This window comes from Fusarium tjaetaba (assembly GCF_013396195.1).
Source record: "Fusarium tjaetaba strain NRRL 66243 chromosome Unknown NRRL66243_c0000301, whole genome shotgun sequence".
NCBI classification, from domain to species: domain Eukaryota; kingdom Fungi; phylum Ascomycota; class Sordariomycetes; order Hypocreales; family Nectriaceae; genus Fusarium; species Fusarium tjaetaba.
The window spans coordinates 1-22,557 of NW_023501497.1; the positions used below are offsets into that span (position 1 = coordinate 1).

At 49.3% G+C, this 22,557-nt stretch overlaps 9 protein-coding genes across 9 annotated transcripts; 2 read left to right on the forward strand and 7 right to left on the reverse strand.

Annotated features, from left to right (window-relative positions):
• On the reverse strand, window positions 1-3,577 carry FTJAE_11780 (uncharacterized protein; the record flags this gene model as incomplete). The annotated part of the gene is made up of 2 exons (XM_037344759.1): window positions 133-896; window positions 963-3,577. Coding segments are annotated over 2 exons (3,379 nt in total), but the record flags the coding sequence as incomplete, so codon positions are not given.
• Window positions 3,578-3,968: 391 nt separating this feature from the next.
• Window positions 3,969-4,976, forward strand: FTJAE_11781 (uncharacterized protein; the record flags this gene model as incomplete). The annotated part of the gene is made up of 1 exon (XM_037344760.1): window positions 3,969-4,976. One exon carries the CDS (start codon window positions 3,969-3,971, stop codon window positions 4,974-4,976), a length of 1,008 nt encoding a protein of 335 aa, XP_037201127.1.
• An 824-nt stretch (window positions 4,977-5,800) lies between these two features.
• Window positions 5,801-7,012, reverse strand: FTJAE_11782 (salicylate hydroxylase; the record flags this gene model as incomplete). The annotated part of the gene is made up of 1 exon (XM_037344761.1): window positions 5,801-7,012. One exon carries the CDS (start codon window positions 7,010-7,012, stop codon window positions 5,801-5,803), a length of 1,212 nt encoding a protein of 403 aa, XP_037201128.1.
• A 1,091-nt stretch (window positions 7,013-8,103) lies between these two features.
• FTJAE_11783 (diphthamide biosynthesis 2) lies at window positions 8,104-9,714 on the forward strand (the record flags this gene model as incomplete). Its single annotated transcript, XM_037344762.1, has 1 exon — window positions 8,104-9,714. The coding sequence occupies one exon, from the start codon at window positions 8,104-8,106 to the stop codon at window positions 9,712-9,714; it is 1,611 nt and encodes a 536-aa protein (XP_037201129.1).
• Window positions 9,715-10,428: 714 nt separating this feature from the next.
• On the reverse strand, window positions 10,429-11,088 carry FTJAE_11784 (uncharacterized protein; the record flags this gene model as incomplete). The annotated part of the gene is made up of 2 exons (XM_037344763.1): window positions 10,429-10,992; window positions 11,047-11,088. 2 exons carry the CDS (start codon window positions 11,086-11,088, stop codon window positions 10,429-10,431), a joined length of 606 nt encoding a protein of 201 aa, XP_037201130.1.
• A 1,499-nt stretch (window positions 11,089-12,587) lies between these two features.
• Window positions 12,588-15,155, reverse strand: FTJAE_11785 (uncharacterized protein; the record flags this gene model as incomplete). Its single annotated transcript, XM_037344764.1, has 1 exon — window positions 12,588-15,155. The coding sequence occupies one exon, from the start codon at window positions 15,153-15,155 to the stop codon at window positions 12,588-12,590; it is 2,568 nt and encodes an 855-aa protein (XP_037201131.1).
• A 2,253-nt stretch (window positions 15,156-17,408) lies between these two features.
• Window positions 17,409-17,939, reverse strand: FTJAE_11786 (uncharacterized protein; the record flags this gene model as incomplete). The annotated part of the gene is made up of 2 exons (XM_037344765.1): window positions 17,409-17,800; window positions 17,861-17,939. The coding sequence occupies 2 exons, from the start codon at window positions 17,937-17,939 to the stop codon at window positions 17,409-17,411; spliced, it is 471 nt and encodes a 156-aa protein (XP_037201132.1).
• A 1,292-nt stretch (window positions 17,940-19,231) lies between these two features.
• FTJAE_11787 (integral membrane protein PTH11) lies at window positions 19,232-20,744 on the reverse strand (the record flags this gene model as incomplete). The annotated part of the gene is made up of 6 exons (XM_037344766.1): window positions 19,232-19,688; window positions 19,734-19,829; window positions 19,880-20,256; window positions 20,306-20,379; window positions 20,433-20,450; window positions 20,540-20,744. The coding sequence occupies 6 exons, from the start codon at window positions 20,742-20,744 to the stop codon at window positions 19,232-19,234; spliced, it is 1,227 nt and encodes a 408-aa protein (XP_037201133.1).
• A 942-nt stretch (window positions 20,745-21,686) lies between these two features.
• Window positions 21,687-22,480, reverse strand: FTJAE_11788 (uncharacterized protein; the record flags this gene model as incomplete). The annotated part of the gene is made up of 2 exons (XM_037344767.1): window positions 21,687-22,277; window positions 22,379-22,480. The coding sequence occupies 2 exons, from the start codon at window positions 22,478-22,480 to the stop codon at window positions 21,687-21,689; spliced, it is 693 nt and encodes a 230-aa protein (XP_037201134.1).
• Window positions 22,481-22,557: the final 77 nt, after the last annotated feature.

Sequence of the window (22,557 nt, forward strand, 5' to 3'; positions counted from 1 at the left end):
TATATATTAGCTAACCTATAACCCCCTTAACCTTATCGCTATCCTATCGCTTTCCTATAACTATCTTCTCAAGTTGGATTAACATAATCCTACCCGTGCAATCATTTTCTATAGCATTTACCTCTAACTCACGTGCCTTGTTCAGCGCCTCGTCAGCCATTGCCCAATCATCTCTCTTAGCTGCCTCTTCAGCATTATTAACCAGGCTCATATGTCGACGAACTTCAATGGAGAATGACAACACAGTAGCCAGGTCAACATCAATTGACACCGATGTAGTGGTTGCTGGTCCCACGAAGGAGCTGGTCTCAAAAGGGTTCGAAATCCATACAAAAACGCGCCTGACTTGACCCCGGACCGAGTACAAGATATCTTGATCGGGATCCGCCGCCAATCCAGCCAGGCGTTCAAGTTCCTTTCTCCCTGATAGCTTATGCTTCTTTGCTTTTACTTCGATGTTCTCCGGGACCATCTTGCTGGCCCACGCGGCGAATTGGGCGATAAGGCCTTTGTACTTGGCCACCTCGTCCGACTCGCGGTCAAGATCATGGAATCGACCAAGTTCAGAGCTGAAATACATAGCAGTCAACAAAAGCATGTATATCTCGGTCTGACGGCTTCGACCCTCGTCTTGAAGCTTCTTCAGCTCTGTGAGGGTTTTGGCCAGAGCGACAGTCCACAGTTGGGCAAGTATAGTCTTTCTGTAGTAAAACTTATCGCCAGCACCATGCTCGAGCACAGCGGCTATTCGCATTAGTCCCATAAGATGTGTTATGTCAAGGTCGATGTGCAGAAGACCTGTCATGCAGGCAGATGCAAAATTGTCGAATTCAAGCTCGATCTCCGGGTCAACTACTCCCCATTCGCGATCATCTTCCCAACAGTCCCAAGGCCATCTGTTGATAGGTTAGCAAAACGACATGCAACAATGAATACCTCTACCAGGAATCCTGTTGACTTACTTTTTCCCTCTATAGCAGTAGTATAGTACAAATGCCTCATTAACTGTCGATTGAAGCGAAAAGGAGTTGCTTTTATAGGCTGGATGTTGTCTGAGAAGCAAAGGAACCAGTGGGTTCAATTGCATAATCCCTCGGTCTGTCTGGATCAACGAATCCGAAACTTCAGTGAACTCTTCAAGCATTCCACCATCAACAAGCCCATCTTGAACGCGGTCACACATGGTGGTCAGGAAGTTGCCAGTGGGTGACGATGGTTCGGAAAACTCGACGTCTTTATGGAACAGAACGCTAGAGCTGGCCAACGCCAGGTCTTCCTCAGGTTCTGCTACCCTAGCAGCATTTAGTAAAGCTTCTATGGAGAGGTGTGCATCTTCCGTGAGCTTGACCCTGTCACTGCAAGATGCACCCGAGTTGAGGGCAGCGCGCACAAGCCGTGTAGATGCAGCTTTTCCCAGAACCTTGGTCACTCTTGTGCTCCAGATACAGAAGATGGTGAGGAGATCTCTCGATGGCAGAACACCCATGAATGGCGCAAGTAATATGGGTAGAAACCCATCGCCCCAGTCCATACTTCGCAGATTCTCATGTATACCCTCAAGTCGCGTTCTGTTGCTTGGCTTTTCAGATTCATCGTCGGTGTCCGAAGTGTCGAAGCTCGCAGGAAGTGTGGCATGGCGGCTTGAACGAAGTCCGAGTAAGAAGCAATATACGCCTTTCGGAGCTCTCGACCAGTAAAGCCTGCTTTGAGTCATAATCTCTATAGCCTGAGGATTTCCATTTACCATCTCAACAACAGCCTCAAGACAATCTTTCTCTTCTTGTGTCTTGGTCTTCGCCGTTGTCTCAGGAGATGGAGGGTCGTCATCATCAGTGACACGGTTTCTGAATTCGGGATCCATCACCAACAGAGTCGCTGGTCGAGTACGAAGCCCGGAAAGTTTGTATACTTTTGCCTTACTCAGCCATCGCTCTCGCTTGCGGGAAGCAAGAATGACAAGGGCGCCAGACTTGGATAGTTTGAAGGTAAGATTCATGAATTGGCCTTGTTGTCGGTTGAAGTTCGCTGAGTCGAGGTCGTCAATCACGATGAGACATTTGTGACTCTCGAAATACCCATACAAAGAGCTTGTGTCTCCTGAGTCTTGAATAGAGCTCGGAATAAAGTGGCTTTGTAGCTCTTGTAGCATGTTATCCTTATTGAAAGGTTCGCTCGGGCTGAGGCTTATATGGAATGCATCTTCGATCAAACCCGAAGCCTTCCACCATGTACATAAATGAACCAACAAAGCCGTCTTTCCAATGCCGGCCATTCCATAGATCAATAGCGGCAGCGGCTTTCCAAGTAAAAGTATGGATTCTATATGGACAATGTCATGTTCTCGCCCATACAGAGAGTTAGGATAGCTCTGCTCTTGCTCGACAGACTTGCAGGCAACGCTGAGAGTGGTGGATGGAAGCCACTCCGAGTTGACATAAGTCAGCACCACGAAATCACAAATGGGCTTCTCATCTCCTTGACTTCCCCTCAAGTGACGTCGAGCTGTTCGAGCGGCTTCTTCCAAGGGGAGCTTCTCATGAATGTACCCAGTGTAGAGCGATCTTAGGAATACCTCGACATCACTTTCAGTGATATGATAGGCCAAAGTAACCACGGCCCGTATACCACTGCTCAAAAGTACTGTAGCTGCCGTCTCGACGGCGGACCTAGCATGTGGACAGGGAGCAATGACAACATCTTGAACACCATGAAGCAGAAGTAGTGCGGCAACTTTATCGACCGCTTTCAGGTCATCATCTATCACTTCAGACTGGTTTTGGTTGACGAATTGGAAGTAGATTCTGTGAGTTCCAGGCTCAGACTTTCGAGGGCGCTTGTGGACAAGCAGCATGTCTAAATGAATGGCCGTGAAGTAGCCTTTAGGGTGGAATTCAAGCTCAGTCTTCAAGGCGCGGAAAGACCCAGGACGTATAAAGATGGCGTTTGTAGAATCTCCTGCCGCTTGTAGAATGGTACGCGAGACTGGGCCGGACAGTTCGCTAGAATGAGCGGAACGACCAGGAGCACGGCATGACAACACAAGAACCCTCCTTTGCCCTTCGTTCTCCGGGCCAGCAGTTTCGTTCTCTTTTTCGTCCTGGTCGAGAAGTTTGGGAGTGCCAATAGCAAGTGTCTGCACCACGCTGACCTCCATCGGCCGCATCGTAGGTTCCCACGCCTCGAGCCGCTCCAGGAACTCCCAAAGAACGCGTTGCATAGGCATGTGGTCCTCGGTGTTGTGATCCTCAGAGTTGTTATTGTTGAACCAGGGTTGCTCTGCAATACGAATGACTACTTTTCCTCCGCAAAAGTCGGATGGAGAGTTCATCCTCGCCTTTAGTGCACTCATCATGTCCTGCACATGTTCGCTGACCCAGTCCCCGCCCCATGGGGGCTCAATATGGCCCGGGGTACCAGTTGCCAGAAGAAGGAGAGGTCGGATGGCAATTGAGGTGTTAGATCCGGTTTGATATGTGCCGTCGTCTCTAGTGATGTCGACGTCGAAAAGATGCGAACCGTCAAGGTCTTCGGATTGGGAAGGGTCAACATTCCCCCGGGCGATATTGATAGTGATCATTTTATTGCTTTTGACTTGTGATTTTGTTCAGCAGGCTTCCTCTCACGTTCCTGTTCGATAAGAAGCGAAACCTAGTTATATATAGTTGCCGCTATTCGCTTTGCAGGACGGCACATTTGCCGAACTGCACTGACGAGAAACGAATAAAGATTGAGCCTCATTGGGACTATATACGAGAATTAGTAGACGGGGCCCACGCGGGCAGGGGTTAGGGCAGCAATGATCTACAATGATTTTCAGCCCTCCTAGGATAGCTGTAAATGCAGTCGAATCGGTCTGTGCTCTCCTCGGAATCTTGTCCTCACTTGTGATCTGTGGAATTGCTTCTGTACTAGTTACATATATCGCCCTTGCAGTCGATCAACAGAATCAAAACATCGTCACTATCATCATGCCTACTGAACAAGCTCGACCGTCGTTCTATATACTCCCCCCAGAACGATATCTACCAGCATCGGCCTTATCAACCTGGCTCGGCCGGATCGTCAAATCCTATTCCGAGCCAGACGCAAATTTTGTGCCGGATGATCCGAAGCCCTTTGTAACACACGAATTTGCAAGAAGCACCATCGCCAACGCCAGTCTCGCTGCATTATCACAGCGGAACAAGTCGTTCGCTGCTAAGCTCGGGGAAACGGTTGACGTCTCCCGAGAAACCAGTAATGGCGGGGGTCTTTCTTTCACTAGCTCCGAGGTCGTCTGTGTACGTCTTCAGAATTACGATCAAGTTTTTGATCGGTTGATACGGCATGAGGAGACGAGATCTCAGCTTCAACGGATGCTAGCTCGCGGTGGCAATGCTGGTTTCATGGTTACCGCGGTGCTCATCTGGCAAGATGCAACTTTCACACACTCCAGAGAATGCGGGGTCACAACCTCGGCCGGTGTTTCGGTGCCTGTATCCACGATTGTATCGAGCACTACAGGCGTCATGCTGCCCTCTGAACTGACTGACCCAGGGGTTTCCGGGTCACAAGGTCACCAAAATACAGCTGAGTTCTCCGGTGAAAGCGCCGGGAGTAACATATTTGCTCTTCAGTACAAGACTGTGCGGAGATCGGTAGTCCAGTCGTTCTTGGGTATGAGCAATGGTATGATGTTGAAAGAAAAGGGTCCAGATTTGCCGGCTTCGCAGTCTTTTGCGAAGAAACATGGTGGAGATGACGAATCTGAGTCGGAGGAGAGCGATCCCAGTAGCGACGAAGAAAGTGATCAAGAGGAAGAGATTGAGAGTGATGATAAGTTTGACGGTGGTTATGATGCAGTTAAGAACGGCAAGGTCGTCCTAGAGATGGATGAAGATAGCGTTACGTGGGCTGATGCGCTAGATGAGGAGGAAGAGGGGCTGGAACGCGTTGATATCAGTATTGATGGGGAAGAAATGGAGTTTGTATTCTAATGTGAAAATACAGGTATCTTAGAACATAAGTAGGGAGTGTCACGAATATGGCCAGTGTACTTACTCGAGCTTTTTTTTCATCGTAGTATAACTCTTTGTTCCCCAACCTTGCCACCTTCACACCCTGGGGTTGGTGAAACTTGATAGCGAGGCTCAAGCCCGATCTTTCGAAAACTTTCGCTTACAATATGGGCCTATACCAAGTCTCCTTGTCCAAGGTAGGGGAGATATAGGTTTTGTAACTACTGGTGGCGTTGGTCATGAAGCCCAAACCCGCCTTGTTAGGGTTGGTTGACAACGGTCATCTCTAGGAACACCTCGCCAACCCACCCTAGGTACGGCCCGAGCCGCCTTTCTCCCACAACACCTTACTGTGCTACAATGTGAGACCAAGTATTCCAGGTTTGGGAACTTCTTCTGGATTCTCACCAAATCATTCCTCGCCCGAACTTGCGCCCTCTGCAGTGATACACGCAACTCAACAGGTTCATAAAGTCGACGCTCATATGTCAGGCTACTTCCTCGTGTGAATGGAGGAATACTCGTAAAAGGAACGTGATTGCAGCTTCACTTAGAGGCGTCTTGATACAGGCTGGCCTTATGAGCGGTACTCGGGCTGGCGAGGGTAATTATGGGTTTTATATTTCACCGCGGACAATTATGTTGATTTTATGGTCTATTTCACCTAAGTTGTGTGTTCTGCTCGACATTCTAGTTCCCAGGATCTAATACGACTTGAGTCTTCAGCCTCTGCATATACTTCTACTAGGACCCCCTCATAGCAAACCCTATGAATACCAATGCTTATATGATATAGAATTATCTTAGTAAAGCTGCAATCTCCCCTTATGCCCTGACTTCAACTTCTCACGCGCTCGCTCCAGGATTCCTCTCGCCCGTGGTTCAGACCGTCCGTCGTATGCTGATATGCCCTCCCCTAATGAACCGCTCATACACAACGCCTCTGCCAAATCCCACGCATCACATAACGCCAGGTTCGCTCCACAGCCAGCAAAAGGTGTCACAGCATGATTAGCATCGCCGATGAAAATGACGCCCATCTTATTAATATCGTCATGAGTGAACGCCTTCTTGTCCTTTGCGTTGATAGCAAACACAGTCTTTGTATCTGTTCTTTGCACAATGTCTCTGAAGGGTTCTTGGAACTTATCCCCAAGATTGAGACTGCGATTTATGACCCCTTGTACCATTTCGCCATTCTTAAGATCCAACCTTGGTACTTCTTCGCTTTCGAGATTACCGACACCCCATACAACGCTGTTCTCGTCAACTGGAGAAAAGAAGCAAGAGACCCCGGTTCCTGAGAGCATAAATCCCCAATCTTTGTCGATGGGCGCTGGAGGAGTTCCGTCAAATCGAGCAATACCACCTCGGAGAATTGCACCGGCAAATTCGAGTTTATCATTGGGTCTGAGGTATCCTCGGAGTTTGCTGTTCGCTCCATCAGCGGCAATAAGCAGGTCACAGTCCTCCTCGGTGATCGTCTCATTGCCGGGTTGTCCACTCGCGACTTGAACCCGCACTCGTCCTTGGTCCGTTTGCTTTGCTGAGATGCAACGTGAGTTCCACTGGACCGAGTCTTCCGGTCGGAGGTTATCGTGGAGGACCTTCCGAAGATCCTTGCGTGCTATTCTGACGCTGGATGATGGCAGCTCTTCAATTGGCTCATGGCGGAAGCTTGCGTGTTCATGCCAATTGGGTCCCCATATCTTGAAGGCACCCTCTCCGTTGAGACCAGAAACAGCATTGTCTACAATTTGGTCGATAAGACCGAGTCTCTTTAGGGCAATGAGACCTCCAGAAGTGTCGTATCCGGTGAGAGATAATGTGTAGCCTTCACGCTGAGCGCTTACGTCTGGCGAGTCGCGGTCGTAGATGATGATCTTGGGCTCTTTGAACTGGGGATTCCATAATTTGCGTAGTCCAACAGCGAACGCAGAACCAGAAACACCACCGCCAGCGATGATGATGGTTTTGCCTTGGAGAAAGTGATGTTGATGTGATGAGTCGTCCATGGTTATGTTTTGTGTTGGAGAAGGAGAGAAAGGACGGCAGATGCCGTTATATAAGATTAGCCTCTCATAGCTTACGCACTCAAAGTCACACGAGTTTCTCATATAAAGGAGTGGCTCACTACTAACATGCTGTGGATGGATGTTGACTAACAGCATCGTAGTATTTCTCACTGACGATGCATACACTGATTACCAAACTGGGTACACGGATTTCCTAATCGAGACAAGACCAGGGTAGACGAGACTACGACTGTAACTTCAGTTCTGTTATTCAGGAGTCGGAAGTTGAAATCAGATGAGAATCGCAAGTTTTCTGGATATTTATTCTCCGTTATATCGTTCGGCAGTTCTTCACTGGCATCGGGACGGTAGTAGCCCGAGGTCGGAAACCTTAATCGGCAGTTCGTGATCAAGAGGCTTGGTACTTGCGGCTGTTATTCACATGCGCCGTTTGGTCCTTGTTAGATGCGGATCTTGCCTTGAAGAATCAGGTTAAATACATCAAAGTTACCTTGTACTGAGCACATCATTTACTTGCTCACTAGGAGATGTGATATGCACCTCCATGTATTCATGAGCAAGCAGACACTACCTAAGGATACACGCTAAGCCGGCCACTCTGCTGTCAGGTTCAAGACGCTACCGAGTCATGGTTTGATATAAAAAATGATGAGATTCATTGGTTTCGACCAAGTAGGCATTTCGTATATTTATGAGCTCTTCATTCCCCAGCTGACGAGTAGCGGTGATTACATTGACGGGTTACTTGATTCGTTCGTGATTTGGATGTCGTGGAGCCAGTCAGCCAAAACGGGAGATACACTCTCTCAAACCGTCGATAGCAATAGCTTCTTAGCAGTGCAAATTTTACAGCATTTCATCAGTACCATATCGATTTCCGTCGATTTACGGATTAGTTTATAACTTCTATTGCAAGATGTCTGTGGTCGGGTCCCACGTTGCTAAAATCCACACCATGACCCCGCATTGACACCCGCTCCCCTCCATCACCAAAAACCCCACCAAAATATTATCATCACCAACCTTCAAAAAACTTCACATCCAATCCACACCCTCACCCTTCTCCAGCGATGGCGTCCGATCTCTCGGCCCCTCCCGTCCTCTCAACTCCCGACGACCACATCCTCGAAGTTCCCGCCGCCGACTCCATCCCCAAATCCATACTCTCCGATGATGCCCTCCGCGAAACGTACGAGGTTGTTCGCACAGCAGATGAGATCCGCACTGGAGGATGGAGGCGCATCGGTTTACAGTTCCCGGACTTTATGTTGGTAGACGCCCCTCGTGCTGTAGAGGCTCTATCGAAGGAACTCAGCGCGCATGATGCGCAGGAGGAGGGCAAGGCTGAGAGGAGGATATACATTCTTGCGGATAGCAGTTACAGCGCCTGCTGTGTTGACGAGATAGCTGCAGAGCATGTTTCAGCAGAGGTGGTAGTTCATTATGGTCGAACGTGTCTGAGTCCCACGAGTCATCTCCCTGCGATATACGTTTACACCACACACGATCTCGATTACAAGGTGACACTGGAGGAAATCAAGAAAGAGTTCAGCGACAAGACTGTCAAGTTGGTCATAATGGCCGATCTGACGTATCAAAATCACGTTGACAAAGTGGTTTCCCTCCTCAAAGACGAAGGCTATACCGATGTGGTTTCCACAGCAGTCACACGCGACCCTGCCGCTTTGATACCGAACCGCAAGATCCTCTCCGACGAAGCTCATGACGACGAACATTGGAAGGCTTACTCGATCATCCACATCTCCGACCCGCCCTCTGCACTTCTTCTCGCCCTATACTCACGATTCGCCTCATTACATGTTCTCGCCACGCCATCTTCAACGCTCGAGAACCCCACCATCCGCACAGCAGGTCTCCTTCGGCGCCGGTTTGCGAAGGTGCTGTCGCTGGCTTCCGCCGGTGTGATCGGTATCCTCGTGAATACACTTTCAGTCGCAAACTACCTCAGCTCGATCAATACGCTCCGCGAAAAGATCGCTCGTGCGGATAAGAAGAGCTACACTATTGTCGTTGGAAAGCTCAACCCCGCGAAGCTGGCAAACTTTGCTGAGATTGAGGGTTGGGTTGTGGTCGGATGCTGGGAGAGCGGCTTGGTCGAAGATGATGCTGGATACTGGAGACCAGTCATCACACCGTTCGAGCTTGAGGTGGCCCTCATGAGCGAGGATGAACGAGTCTGGGGCGGCGAGTGGTGGGGTGGTATAGAGAAGCTTGGGCTCAACGACAAGCCTCAAGATGCGGTCAGCGAGTCCAAGGATACCGCCGGGCCAGAAGAGGATCAGCTTGATGATGTAGCTGGAGGCGTTGAAGGAGAGGAATCTGCTCCTCCCGAGTTTGACATGCGTACCGGCAAGCTCATCTCATCAAGTCGACCTATGAGACTTCCAATTCGCAACGGCCCCTCTGCTACCAACGCCACGGAGGCGATCGGCGACGGTCCCGCCGGTACAGCCAAGCAGAATGATGCTCTTATCAAGCGCAGCGTCGGAGAATTAGCGAGCATCAACGGTGTCGCGAGTCCTGGAGCCGAGTTCCTTCGCTCTGGTCGCACATGGCAAGGATTGGGCACCGATTTCGACAATGAAGCTAGCACATTAGTCGAGGAGGGTCGAAGTGGTGTTGCTCGAGGCTATCAAGTCGGAGAATCGGACAAACATTGAGGGAAGGATACATAAAAAGTGATACCATTTAGCATAACAAGGCGTTTGGATGTAGACAAAAGTAAAGGGTAAATATTCATGGTTCAAAAGATGTATTCTGGGGTGGCTCGCTCATTGTTCTTTTCGTCACTCATGTAACAGTGAAGTCATATTATATACAATAGAATCATCGACCGAAGCAGCCTCCAGGGCCTATGCTGCGGCATACCCGTATCTAATCCTAGCCCTTCCCTTACCTGAGCTTCATTATCCACCTCCGAAGCACGGGAGACAAAGAAGCGTCATCAACATTGTATCATGTTGGTCGTCATCAGTCCATACGATTCCTTTCCAAAGAATAAGAAATATGTTCTAGGAGAAGTCATAATGCATGAGGCCGCTTTCCTTGCGGCGATCGTAACAGGGTCTATTGACCCTTTCCCATAATGTTCCCCATGCGCAGTCATTCATGGGGCGAAAAAGGATTGGATCCCTGGCGCAGAGCACGATGTGTTGTTACTCGAGCGCCCATATCTAGTGCCATAGGACAAACGGAAAAGCTGGCGAGGCTGCGATCTCGCGGGTCATTGGGCCAAGGTATTGATTGTGGTACTTGGGCATACGTTGCAGTGGAGTATGGATGCATTGCCGAGAAAAGCAAACTGGCGGTGTCCCCCGGAATACTCGTTTTTCAAGTCTGTGCTTCCTACGAAGCGCAGTGGCAGGATAAGGTTCCTAAACGTAGACACGTCGAGAGTGAGGGCGGCTGTGGCTGCTGTAGCGAGAGCCAGAGCGGGAGCGGCTTCGGTGGCTGTGACGGCTGGAGTGGTAAGAACGGCGAGAAGAGTGGTGGCGGTCATAGGCGCTCATGTGTCCGCCGTGCATGAAAGCAACGACAGAGGTAATGGCGAAGAAGATGACGTTCATGATGCCAAATGCCCAGCAGGCCTTGAGCATAGAGCAGGGCTTGTTGTTGACGAGGTCATAGCTGGGGCCGATGACCCTGACATCGCCAGCGGAGAGATCCCAGTCGTCGCCACGTCGAATGCTAACACAGTCGGTGTTACGTACGTAGCGGAGGTAGTAAACGGCGGCGATGAAGGCACCGAAGAAGAGGGCATCAACGAATGCGACAAAGTGGGCGTTTGTCGAGGAGCGGTGGTAGCTGAAGAGGGTGAAGATAGCCCAAGCAAGCGCGAGAACCGAGACAATAAAGAGGATGAGGATTGAATCGGGAGTCAGGGCGTTCTGCTTGACGAATCCATCGACGAACCAGGCAAGCATACCCATGCAGGGGATCTATTGATTGTCTGTTAGCCTGCGATCTGGGACATTTGCATTCCTGTTACCTACCAGAGTGAGGATCTGAAGGATCCGAAAGAAGACGAAGAACATTGCGAAAAACATCTTGGCGGTCTTGAACAACTTATGCAGCTCTATCTTGATGAAATCGCACGACAGTCGCAGATGATAAGATGGGGTGTAATGTTAATGCGCTCAAGGAGCGGGGAGCTGAGAGAGATGACGTGCGCGGGGGACTTGTACGATGCTTGAGTGAGTGAGACAAATGATTCAAGCAATAGATACAAGTTAACGCTATCAGACTGAGTCAAGTCAAGTTGGTGATAGATTCAATAGAGGAAGAGGAATGAGAGAAAGAATGGAGGGAGGGAGGGTGTGCGGGAAGAAAGCTCTATTTTGTAGCTCCCACGAATGCAAACGCAAGCAACAGCAACAGCAATCGTGCATCCAAACTTGTTCCCATCCTTGGTCCTGTTACCCACGATTCAAGGTGGTTGGTGCTCAAGAAATAGATGGCGCAGGACCACGCACGCCCAGAAAGAAGCTGGAGCCCGAAATGGGTGGGATAACCCTTGCAAAGGCCCACCCCTGTAGTTGCAGGATGTTAGTGGTTGGGCCGTTAGAGGGTAGGGGACCTTGTGGCTCTAGACCCTTGTAAGTTTAGCGATCAAGACTGGTTTCTTCTAGGGCCGTCGGGTTCACGAGTTTTTTGCATCTCGAGCCTGAAAATGGAGATGAAAGGTTTATGCGCTGTCTGCTCCGTAGATTGATTCATCTCCGTTAGTTTGTCGTCCGTTCCCCCAGACATTTTTCATTGCAGCTTGTTCAGCTTCGATTCTCACCGGCCATGCCGAAATTGGAGCATGACGTCGACTTGCACTAGCAATGCAAGCACTCAAGCAGGCCAACAGCAATTGAAGATTGATCCAGATCAATTGTATTGCAAATCAGGACAAGATACACACACACACTCCCTCTATCAATTTAGCCAAGAGAACGGCCAGCATAGTAAACAGGTCGAGACCCTTTCCACGTTGCGACGTCATCAGAATTAAAGAGGCTGGTAAGCTCATACACGGCCCAAAATAGTAATAAATACAGAAAACAGGTTGGCTGGGTATCAACCAGCAAGAGACTTACAGCCAAAACGAGAATAACCAGCCAACCAATTACGAAAAACCCCCAGTCAACAACTGTAGCATTATTCTCCAAGTGTCGCAGATTCGAATGGTGGCTGGGGAATCATGCATCTCCATCGCCATCGTCGCTTAACTCAGGAACACAAGACAATCTGAGTACTACAGCATGCATCAAGCACGCCTTATGCATGGCGCCCTGGGCCGTCCCGCACGTTTTTCTCGTACTTAGGTTTCATAGATCAACTGATATGCGAACTGGTAGCTCAGTCATGTCCTCTTATTTCGGCAGATCCGCAATAGATCAGCATTGAAACAGCGGGTATAGCATGTTTTAAATCGGTGGCTGGGGATCGTGATCAACAGGTACGATCTGATTTTATGGCATTTCAGCGGGGTCCAATTGCTCATAAATCGTCTGTCCTTATTCATTAAAAGAGTATTAATTAATTAAGTCTACGTGTACCCATAGTCCGTCGTTACAGGACTCTCATTCTCTCGGTTTCTCCGCATCCTCTCTCGAACTCTTGGGCTGATGAAGCCCGTGCCGAGAGACCCACCCGACGCCGTGTTTCGGTCCTCCGCGGCGCCGGGCGAGTTTAGCTGAATCGGGAAATCATTGATCAGGCTCATATCAACGTCGTCTCCATACTCAACACCCTCAGTAACTCGCTCTGTCTCTGCGACCCAGCAGTACGATCTCTCGTGCGCTCCTTGGCCAACGCCTTCGCTTGTTCCTCGTTTCCATGGCGGTATCTTTGCTCCCTCCAGTCTCGGACATAAGTGATAATCGACCTTGTCGTTGTACTGCACCTTCTCGTCGTCTACAGAGACGGAAGCTAGTGATTGAAGGATGCCATATATAAGAATCCAGCGACTACGTCTCGCAGTAGCTGGATCCATGTCTCCAATATCATCGGTCTTCTCAAAGCGCTCAAAAGCATCAGCGAGTTTGATTTCCGGTTCGTCGAAGCCGGTGTTTTCAGTATAAGCAAGTCGTATCCTTTCCTCCAGCGCACTCATTTGGTCGCCTCGAGTCTTTGTGATGCCTCTTCGGAATGAACCAGCAGCTGAGGTCGATTCGGGCAGTAAAGGAAACGGATGAGGAATATGAGGGAATCGGTGCTTGTTGTCAAAGTCGATAAGCATATCCGTCAAGTGCATCTCCCTCGTGTCTGCATCAATGGCCCTCCTCTTGCTCTTTGACATCATCATCAATCTGCTTCCAAACTGTATATCCAACGAACCCCAGACGATATCTCTGTCGACCATGCAATCGTACAGCTCTCCAAAGTCCTTCTGAAGCTTCATAGCCAACGTCCGAGTCAACCAGGTTTCGGGTCTTGAGGAGCCGGCAGAACGGCTAGATCGACTATCAGACAGCGATGGTGGCCATGTTCCATACTCTTGTTCAAAGTGCCGCAACAACATGTCCTTCAACCTCTCAATCGCCCTCATCTCCGATCCCGTGTGAGGGGTGAAGGCCCAGATGTCTTGGTACCTGAAGCCAGCCAGCCGTTCCTCTGCAGCCTGAACGCGATACTGCATCTCGTGACTCGCCATCTCCATAAGCTTTCTCGTGTTTGTGTTTATCTGTTTGAAGTCCTTATACTTTTGCACGAGATCAAACATGCCCACGCAATGCGCGAAGCACTCCCTCCATCCTTCCTCCCACCGCACATCAGGTTCTTCTGACCAGATGAGGAGTGACACTGCCAGAGCAGGATTATTTCGCACATCGTCAAGATCTCGGTTATAGAGATACCGCACCAATTGGCCGACATTGTCGTTATTCGGAGGCATGTAGCTATCCAGTCTGACGTGAAGATCAGATAGAGCTTCGTGTAATGACAAGCCCACCATCGAGGCGTTGAGCAGCATGGCAAAGAAGTTGCGCGTTGTGAGCTGATGGCGGAGTTGATCGATACTCTTCATGTTCTGTGGAGGCGGGAAATGCATCTCATAAAGAACCTGTCCTCCCATATCTCCAATGCTGGTGCGTCCAGATGCAGGCGGTGTTAGTGGTGAGTTCCGGAATTCTTGACCAAGTTTCCTCCCGTAGGATTCAGCGTTTGGCGAAGACGGAGAATGCGTATATCCGTCAATCAACCCCTCATCCAGAAGAGAGATGAGGTACCGACTGTTGATCGCCTCAATGATATGAGACGAAACGCGCATCGATGGCAAGCTCTGGCCTTTCTTTCCAAGGTAGATTAGGACATCTCCATTAGGATCCCAAAGCTCTGGGTCTTTTCGAAGCCTGTTCCACTTGGTGATGGGTCGTCCTCCTCCACACCAGCGCCTGATCTGGGGTGGTGGTGCAGTAGGTACCTGTGGAATCGGAGGCAGTTTGGCGGTTGGGGGTGGTGCCATGGGAGGTAGACCAAATGAGAACTGTGATGTTGGCGTCAATGGCATCTGGTTTTGTGAGGTTGCATAAGAAGATGTCGAAGTCAAGGTCGTTTCTGTTCGAGCTACAGATTGTGAGTCCCAGCCGCTGCTCTCGTTGGGACTAGGACTCGGCATGACAGTCGGTTGCAATGTCTCCTGGCTTGGTCGGCTTCCATTGCTGTCTTGATCTATCGGTTCCTCCTCCTTTTCCTTCTTTCGGAATGTGAATGTCTTTGCTATCGTCTTTCGTATATCGTCACTTTGCTTGTCGAGCATCGTTCGTAGTCCACTCCTCTCAATAGTTCCATACTCGTCTGGCACTGTCGCTCTCCTGGGTTTGTTATGAACCCATTCCTCGGCATATTGACTGCTCGTATACGCATCCCGATTCCAATCTGGCGACATCATCGATCTTCCTCCCCTACTTCCCATCGGTATCGAGACATTTGGTGGTAGCTGGTGCGGAAATCGAGCCGCAATGGGGGTCGGGACATTGGGTGGTATCGAATGGTCAGTATAAAGCTCTTCACCACTTGATGAAGTGGCTACAGATTGAGCTCGTCCATGTATAACTGGGTCCTTATTTTTCGCTTGTGTTGTTTTCTTGCGCGCGTATGCGCTTCGTGCCGACATTTTGTGTGATGTGAAGTCGATGAGGATGTAAGTGGCGGGTTGGCTATTGAGACGTTTTTGAGGGAGCACAAAAGCCAAAGTCTAAGATAAGTCTATAGTAAATGAGAATGGCGTCTAGTAACTAATATTTTCTTGACTATGAAGTAATTGGCCATGAGTGTGGTGTGTGTGATCGCGAAAGGGCTGTGTCGAGGTCGCATAGGAAGAACGTAAAGGAGGGAACCAGAACATTGAAAAGAAAAAGCAACGACAGTTCTGCTCAAGGATTATTAGCCAAGCAAAGGCAGGACAGGACAATTCGACCGGAAGGAGAAACTGACATGTAAAGTTCAAAAACAGCATCAAAGCCGTCGGGGAGAGGTCTAGATCCCTCAGAGCTCTTACAAGGGGACGGCCGCAGACGTGCGATACTACGCTGTCAACTAGGCAGTTGAGTATGAGCTACGCCCGCAACTCTTTGGGGTTTTTAGTTTTGGCTACCGCTGATATGCGCAGGCTTCCCTAGCGCAAAGGTAGATGACGGCAGCTCTCCCCGGTTCCAGGTGTCAAATGAGCCGAAGCCGGAATAGTCGGCATACAAGAGAGAGATAGAGAGAGATAGAGAGGTTGTGAGAGATGCCATGCGTTGAGGCTCTTTCTGAGATGCGTCAAGTCCGGAGGAGGCTTGAGCCACGATCGTATTGTCTCTTGTCTCTGACAGCAAAGACCAGGCAGGGCAGTAAGCAAAAACGCCATGAAACGAGTGATTCATGATCTATCATTAAAAAGCATCTCCGAGTCCAGAAAGAACGTTTCGTTCTCCTGCAAATCATCATATCCCAAAAGCCTCTTGGCGGAAGGCAACTGATAAGCATCCATGCTGATAACCCTAGCACGGCCTATCAACACCATGATATGTCTGATAAGGATAGCAGCACCACGACGGAAAGCAGTCTAGGTATAAATTATATACCCACGCTGTCAGCTCACTCATCAAGTGATTGCTACAAGGGGAATAACGCGTCCTGAAGAGAGTGACATCGCTCATGCGGGAGCCGTCGCTCGGGGCCCCATGATGAGCGGACGATCAAATCTTATTGCTTTTGTTTTCACGTGGAAAGGCGAAGATATCTTTGATAACGAGCCGTGGTCGAGGCTAGAAGGGTTGTTATTGAGTGCGGTTTGTAATGGGTCAGACAAATCGCCCAGGGTCTCGGTTCTCGGGTCACTATAACCCACATCCCCCCCGCGTTGACAAGGCCCTTATCAGATGGGATGGAAGGACGGATAAGGGTGCACTAAACCGGATGTAAATGAGTAGAGATATTGAATGATAGAAAACACTTGATCCGAAAGGGAAGCAAAGCCGAGGTAAGGATATTCCGGCTGCGCCAAAAGGATCATGGCGTTGATTGTATCAGTTTGTTAAGATTACTTGTCATTGATATGAGAGCCAGAGCCCAGTAAAGTAAAGCTGTCTAATCAACAACATTGACCCTACAAACCCGAACCTGCGTTCACGGCAACATTTATCCGATGTCAATAGCTATCGAAGAGACAAGGCTCAACATTGAGCTGTCATTATTGATTGATTGATTAATTTGAAGCCAGCTGTCATGCGAAGCGAATCAACCATCAACGTTTACCCTACACACGACCGCGGCCCTTGTTCGATATGAAAGTCGTCAATATTGGTGATGATGATGCAATGTCGCAATTGCCCATTGCATATAAGCATGATTACTACCTACTATAAATCTCTTCGAGGATGTAATGGACGTCCAAGGTCGGATTATGAGATCATGCTGTGAATATCCACCCTTCATAAACATGGACACCACCAACTTCTGGTGGCTTCGTGCAGCCAAGTGAAATGACGTAAAGTGGAGGAATTACCTTAAGCTCGGCAGCTATAGCCGGTGACTCCCGGCCTGGGCTGGGATGGGAATAAGCGTCGGATGCACATGTAGATCAAGTTTATCTCTAATTGCCAGTCGATGGAGACGTTTAATCACGGACATGAACAATGAGAGAACAGAATAGGCAATCAATGATAGTTTTCCTTTCTCAACCATAACGCACTAATACACCATGAATAATACAAAAAGTTAATCATATAATCGGGCGCTTCTGACGAGCCAGTCAGTTCCTGAAGGGTATCTTGCGGCCGTGTCGCATAAGAAAACAGGTGAAAAAAAGACGAATCCAACTACCGCCGCTCCATTTCCAAGGTTACGTTGTCCATTCCGTCAACTCATTACATCCTCAAATCGTTTAGACACCAGAGTGGTGACCGGGCTTGGTATCGGCGTGAGCAGAGTGGCCGCGCGATCGCATGAAAGCAAGACCCTCCATGATGGTCAAGCCGGTGAAGATGGCCCAGATGAAGTAACCGAAAGCAACGGCGGCTTGAGCGCATTGACAGATTGTTATGCCGTGGCACTTGGGAACACCGATGTGAGCAGCGAGAGCAGTAGCGCCGGCGAACCAGAAGAGCGTGGTGAGGGCGAGAACACCGAGAGCGACCATGCTGTGGTACATGCGGGGAGCGAAGAGAGGCGTCAGAGCGAGATAGAGGAGGATTAGGATGGACCAGACGACGCAGAAGAGCAGGAATGACACCGAAGCAGGAGAGTCACTCCACCAAGTACTAGTTGCATCGACGACTGTGGAAATGTTAGATGAGGTAGCTCATTAAAGAGTAGAGAGAGAGGTTCGGCACTTACGGTATGCGGTGAGACCCAACTCGATGATGAGGAAGACTGCCAGAACGGCGTGAATGATGGTGATGATGCCCATGGCCATGATGAATACGATGTTGATGTCGTATGAAGGCTAGATGATGTATCGGATTGAAGGTGTAGATAGATGATGATCTGCTGCTGAGTAGTTCAGTTCAGTTCAGTTACTGAGGAAGGTGAGTGAAGAAGAGAGATGGATATGATCGCCAGCAAGAGGAGGGGTCTAGCAGGGGGATATAGCATTTATTTAAATCTACGGGCGGCAGGTTCGGGTTCAGTCAATGACGGACAGTGTCAGTCATGGATGGGCCCATCCATTCAAGGCAAGACAAGACGAGACACTTTAGCCAACCCAAACCCAACAGGCCAAGCCAAGAACGAGGCCAGCCCCAGTTCAGTTGACTTCACTTCAGCCGCTGGCAGCGTTAACTTAATAGCTAAGAACCTCTACGTCAGTGAATCATGGCGTATTCGGCAGTCACCTACACCTACAGCCAAGCGCGAAGCTTTCCCTCCCTCCGCAAAGAGGCAGCCCAGACCAATCAAGGGCAGACAGAAAGAACAAGATCTGCATTGACGACGACGTTTGAGTGGCTCATGTAGCTTTTTCCCTTGTCTTCCCTGTCATTGTCACGAATGACGTGGTTGCTAAGACCCAAACATCTGACGTTTTAATGCTGGGTTCCCATTTCTTTCGGTACGTACACACACTTTACAGGGCGCGTGATGTCATTTAGTGGCTGAACAAGGCTCAGCTCAAGGCTCAATCAGTCAAGATTCCGAATACGAGACATTCACATTCCTTAGCTGTTTCTGGGCGAAAATGTACTGCAATGCAATGAATGTTATAGAGCATCATCTCATCATGTTCTGACAGCGACGACAAGAGTTTGTGACGCGCACGACTTTTTTGTCTCTTGTCTCTGTCGGTCCCCCCCGGGAGTTATAGGCGCTTCAGTGCTTGGCTGATGGATGCACTGCCTTGGCTCGGCAGCTGAAACCCGTGGACCAAGACCAAGACGTCTCTCTTCTCTTTTCTCTGTGTCTTTGTCGGCGGCTGCAGTTGTTGAGTCAATGTGACATAAACTTAACATCCCTGTAGAATTGGGTCAACTCTAACTTGGCCCGGCAATTGAGAGCAGACAGACGTGTTTCAGTCTTGGCAGAGATCTGTTTCACTTCATCTGACAGATCAGACAGAAAAAAGCACTTTTTACGCTCCTCAGAATACGATTGGCCAACACCATCTCACGTCTCGACGAATGCATTAACCGTCACCAGGCCACAGACGAGACAAGACAAAGGAATTGTATACCTGGAACATGCTAATAAATATTAAGCGCCCCAGTCTCAGTCTCATTCAGTCCTTGGCCCGTATACAACTGTCACCGTTGTCGTCTGAACAATCGCCCGCTCCTCATCATCGCTGCTGCTACGGGGATCCCACAATTGAGTCTGAGTCCGAGCCTCGCCAAACTTATTCAATGACTCTTGTCTCCGCAAGTGCCGTATCATCTGTTCTGGCTGTTCGTCTGTCTCATACGCCGTCACTTCGGTCGTCACGGGCTGCGCCTGCACGATTGTCTTGAGGTCGAATCCGGGATCCTCAATCTGAACATCGAGTCTATCCTTGCGGGGTTTGTTTCTAATGCTCCCTATCGTCTGGAATGGATGTTGTCGTGTTCCTTTACTGGTTGTGGAGTATTGAACTGACGACCCGCGTTCGCCAATAAATTTGGGTGCGACATGGATGAAGAAACGACGAAGTGTCGTCAGCGACGCGCATATTATCAGAAGATTGGCCTCGACAAAGCTGGCCTTGTTAGTCACTGCTATACTAGGGTCGAGTAGTACTCACATCCAAACCACTGCACTGGAGAAAACCCAGGTGTAGTCGTTTGCATCAACTATCGGAACTAGTAGTACTAGTCGAACCACAGACGTTACAAGTGTTCTGTCTCATCAGTTAGCAAGTGCCAGCTATCTCAACTGAGAATCACCTACGCAGAACCAATGACAAACAACACCACAAGACCAACCTTTTGGCGTCGTGGCATCTGCAGCTGCAAAATCATCGGCAATGGCATGATAAGAAGGATGAGATCTGAAAGAATGCCTAGGGCCGCTGTGCAGACATACACCGCTCCTCGATCTACGCATGAGCCTTCGAGTATCGTGAGATCCCAACTCTTCTTGAATGGTGTACACCTGAAAAGAACCACAAGTAAGATGGCTAGGTTATAACCAGCAACGAGAAAAAAGACGCTGTACACGCTCCATTTCCACCACCGCTGCGGTGAAAGCCCTCGATAGAATAGCGCCAGCGCCATCTTGGAGCAGGCAGTGCATACTGCGTATAGGATGGGAGATATGAAGGTGAGCTTGGGTGTGGTTAGCAATATGTCCGCCAAGGTTTACTAGGGATCATACGTGATTTCCTTCATTGAACTTTTCGAGAGGGAGTTCCCAAGCATGTACTCCTGTAACCCCGAGAATGAACGAACCTGCTTTCTGTCAACAACTATCCCTTCTACCAAGTTTCTAGTGGAAAACTTACTGAGAGAGACGACCTGAACTGCTATGGAAAAGATCCACGCAATTATTAGGCAGGCTTCCTATTCTTAGCAGATGACAACTTGATCCAGATCGGCGCAAGGGTCTTACCCGTCTCCCCATCCGGTTTACGTGAAACCCAGAGTTTGACATATAAATACTGGAGAAAGAAAAGAAAAGCGAGTGCTGTGCCTATGCCCGAGATCACATATGACTCTATGGCGTGTCGTTGTAGGGGATGATCAAAGTTGACCACATAATCCTCTGGTGGTGGGATAGCGACTGTCACGCCGTCTACGATAGGGAATGCGGACATGGCGGCCTCGATGGCCTGCGAGTTGCCAACACGCTCGCTACTGTGACCGATGAACTCGTTGGATGTTTAAAAGATGTTCGAGAGAGTGGATAGATACGGTTGGTCTTGGCGGTCAATGAGTGCCGAGAATAGATCGAGTTTCGAGACAGTAATAAGGGGTAGAGAAAATATTACAACCCTATTGTATACCTCGATTTCAAATCGACAATAGGATATCAATACAATTATGAATAAGCGCGCACCAGACGCAGAAGATTAATAAATCCAAAACAAAAGAAGAACGATACCAAGAATGAAGAGAAACAACATGTGAAGATTCCAACATGCGACCTTCTTCCCTTCTATAACATGATACTCTAACCAGCACAATCCAACAAACGCCCCCGACCAAATCCTTCGAAACAACAGGCTTCATCCGGCGAGACCGCCTTTTTGGGGTCATTATGGAGTACGGCGGTAAACTTGAGGACAGACCATCTTGTGATCTGGGTTGTGTTGCAGAAGCTAGAAGCATTGTTGAAGAGTTGGTGATGATCCACTGTGGGAGATCAGCGACAAGGATTGCATCGCGTCGCGCGGCCGGAGAATATTAAGATGGCTGTGATATGAGATCTGATATCTTTGATCTGGCAGTTTGTGTAACTAGATCTTTCACATCACATGAGTGATTGTGAATTACACTTCCTATTCACTATGTGATCAACTGTCCCACAGCATCTCTCCATACATCACTTCACAGCTGAACTCGCTAACAATCTACGCATGGATCACTTCAAGGCTGAACATTCTGCGGGGACATACCCAGCCTAGCTTCTTACAATCACTGCTTAGCATCGTCTCAGCTAAAGTATCCCGATGCTTATGCAAACATGCTCTCTCCTGACAAATCTCGCTCGCCCTGCAAGACACCCAAGTTCAAGATGCGATTGGCTAGTCACGCCCTCAGCCTTTGTATATCTGCTTGATCGCATCGTCATAAAGATGGCGCATGCTCTCCTCATCATCGGCCATCCTCCGTGCAACCGTGTTCTCAAGGTGTACTATTTCAGGGAGGTTGTCGCTTCTTCCATGTTCCCGAGCGATGGATCGCGCTGGATGTGTTTCGGAAATACTCGATCCTCCGCGACTCTGCGCGACGTCGACTAGTTTTCCAAGGACAGCGAACTCGAGCTTGAGTTTGACGGAGTAGATGACGAGTTTGACGCCTTGTTCGATCGTATAGTGGTCCTTGTACATGATGATGAGGAGAGCTATGTCCATGGCTACGATGAGGAGGTTGATGATCAGGAGATACCACATCGTCTTTTGCTTGTTGCCTAGTGATGTCTTCAGGATGTCGATGGTGCCCCAGAGGTACAGTCCCGAGATCATAAACTCTTGGGCGCAAAAGAAAGTCATTTGAGTTTTCTCGATGGCGATGAATATGCCCGTGGGATCGCTGCCATCGACGCTCGGCCCAATAGTGAATAGCAGAGCTGTCTGCGTCGTGTGCCATATCACGCCGTTGATCACAATCATCCATAGCACAGCGCGCTGTATTCTCAAGTTATTCAGTACCAAGTGAAGTCGTGAATACAACACCACTGACTGGCCAGTAACGAGTACAATCCAGCCGAGGGACGCGATGGCCTTACTCGCGTCAGTGCCCAGGATGTCAAGGTATCCAAGCAGCCATCCCAGCGCATACGGAAACACGCCCAAGGTGGTTGATAGAAGACTCCAGAAGTAAAGACCATGATGGCGTTTGAAGGTGGTAAAGATCAAGGCGAGAAGCTCGCATGCATTGTATAGAGCAAGAGTAGAGGTCGCCTGA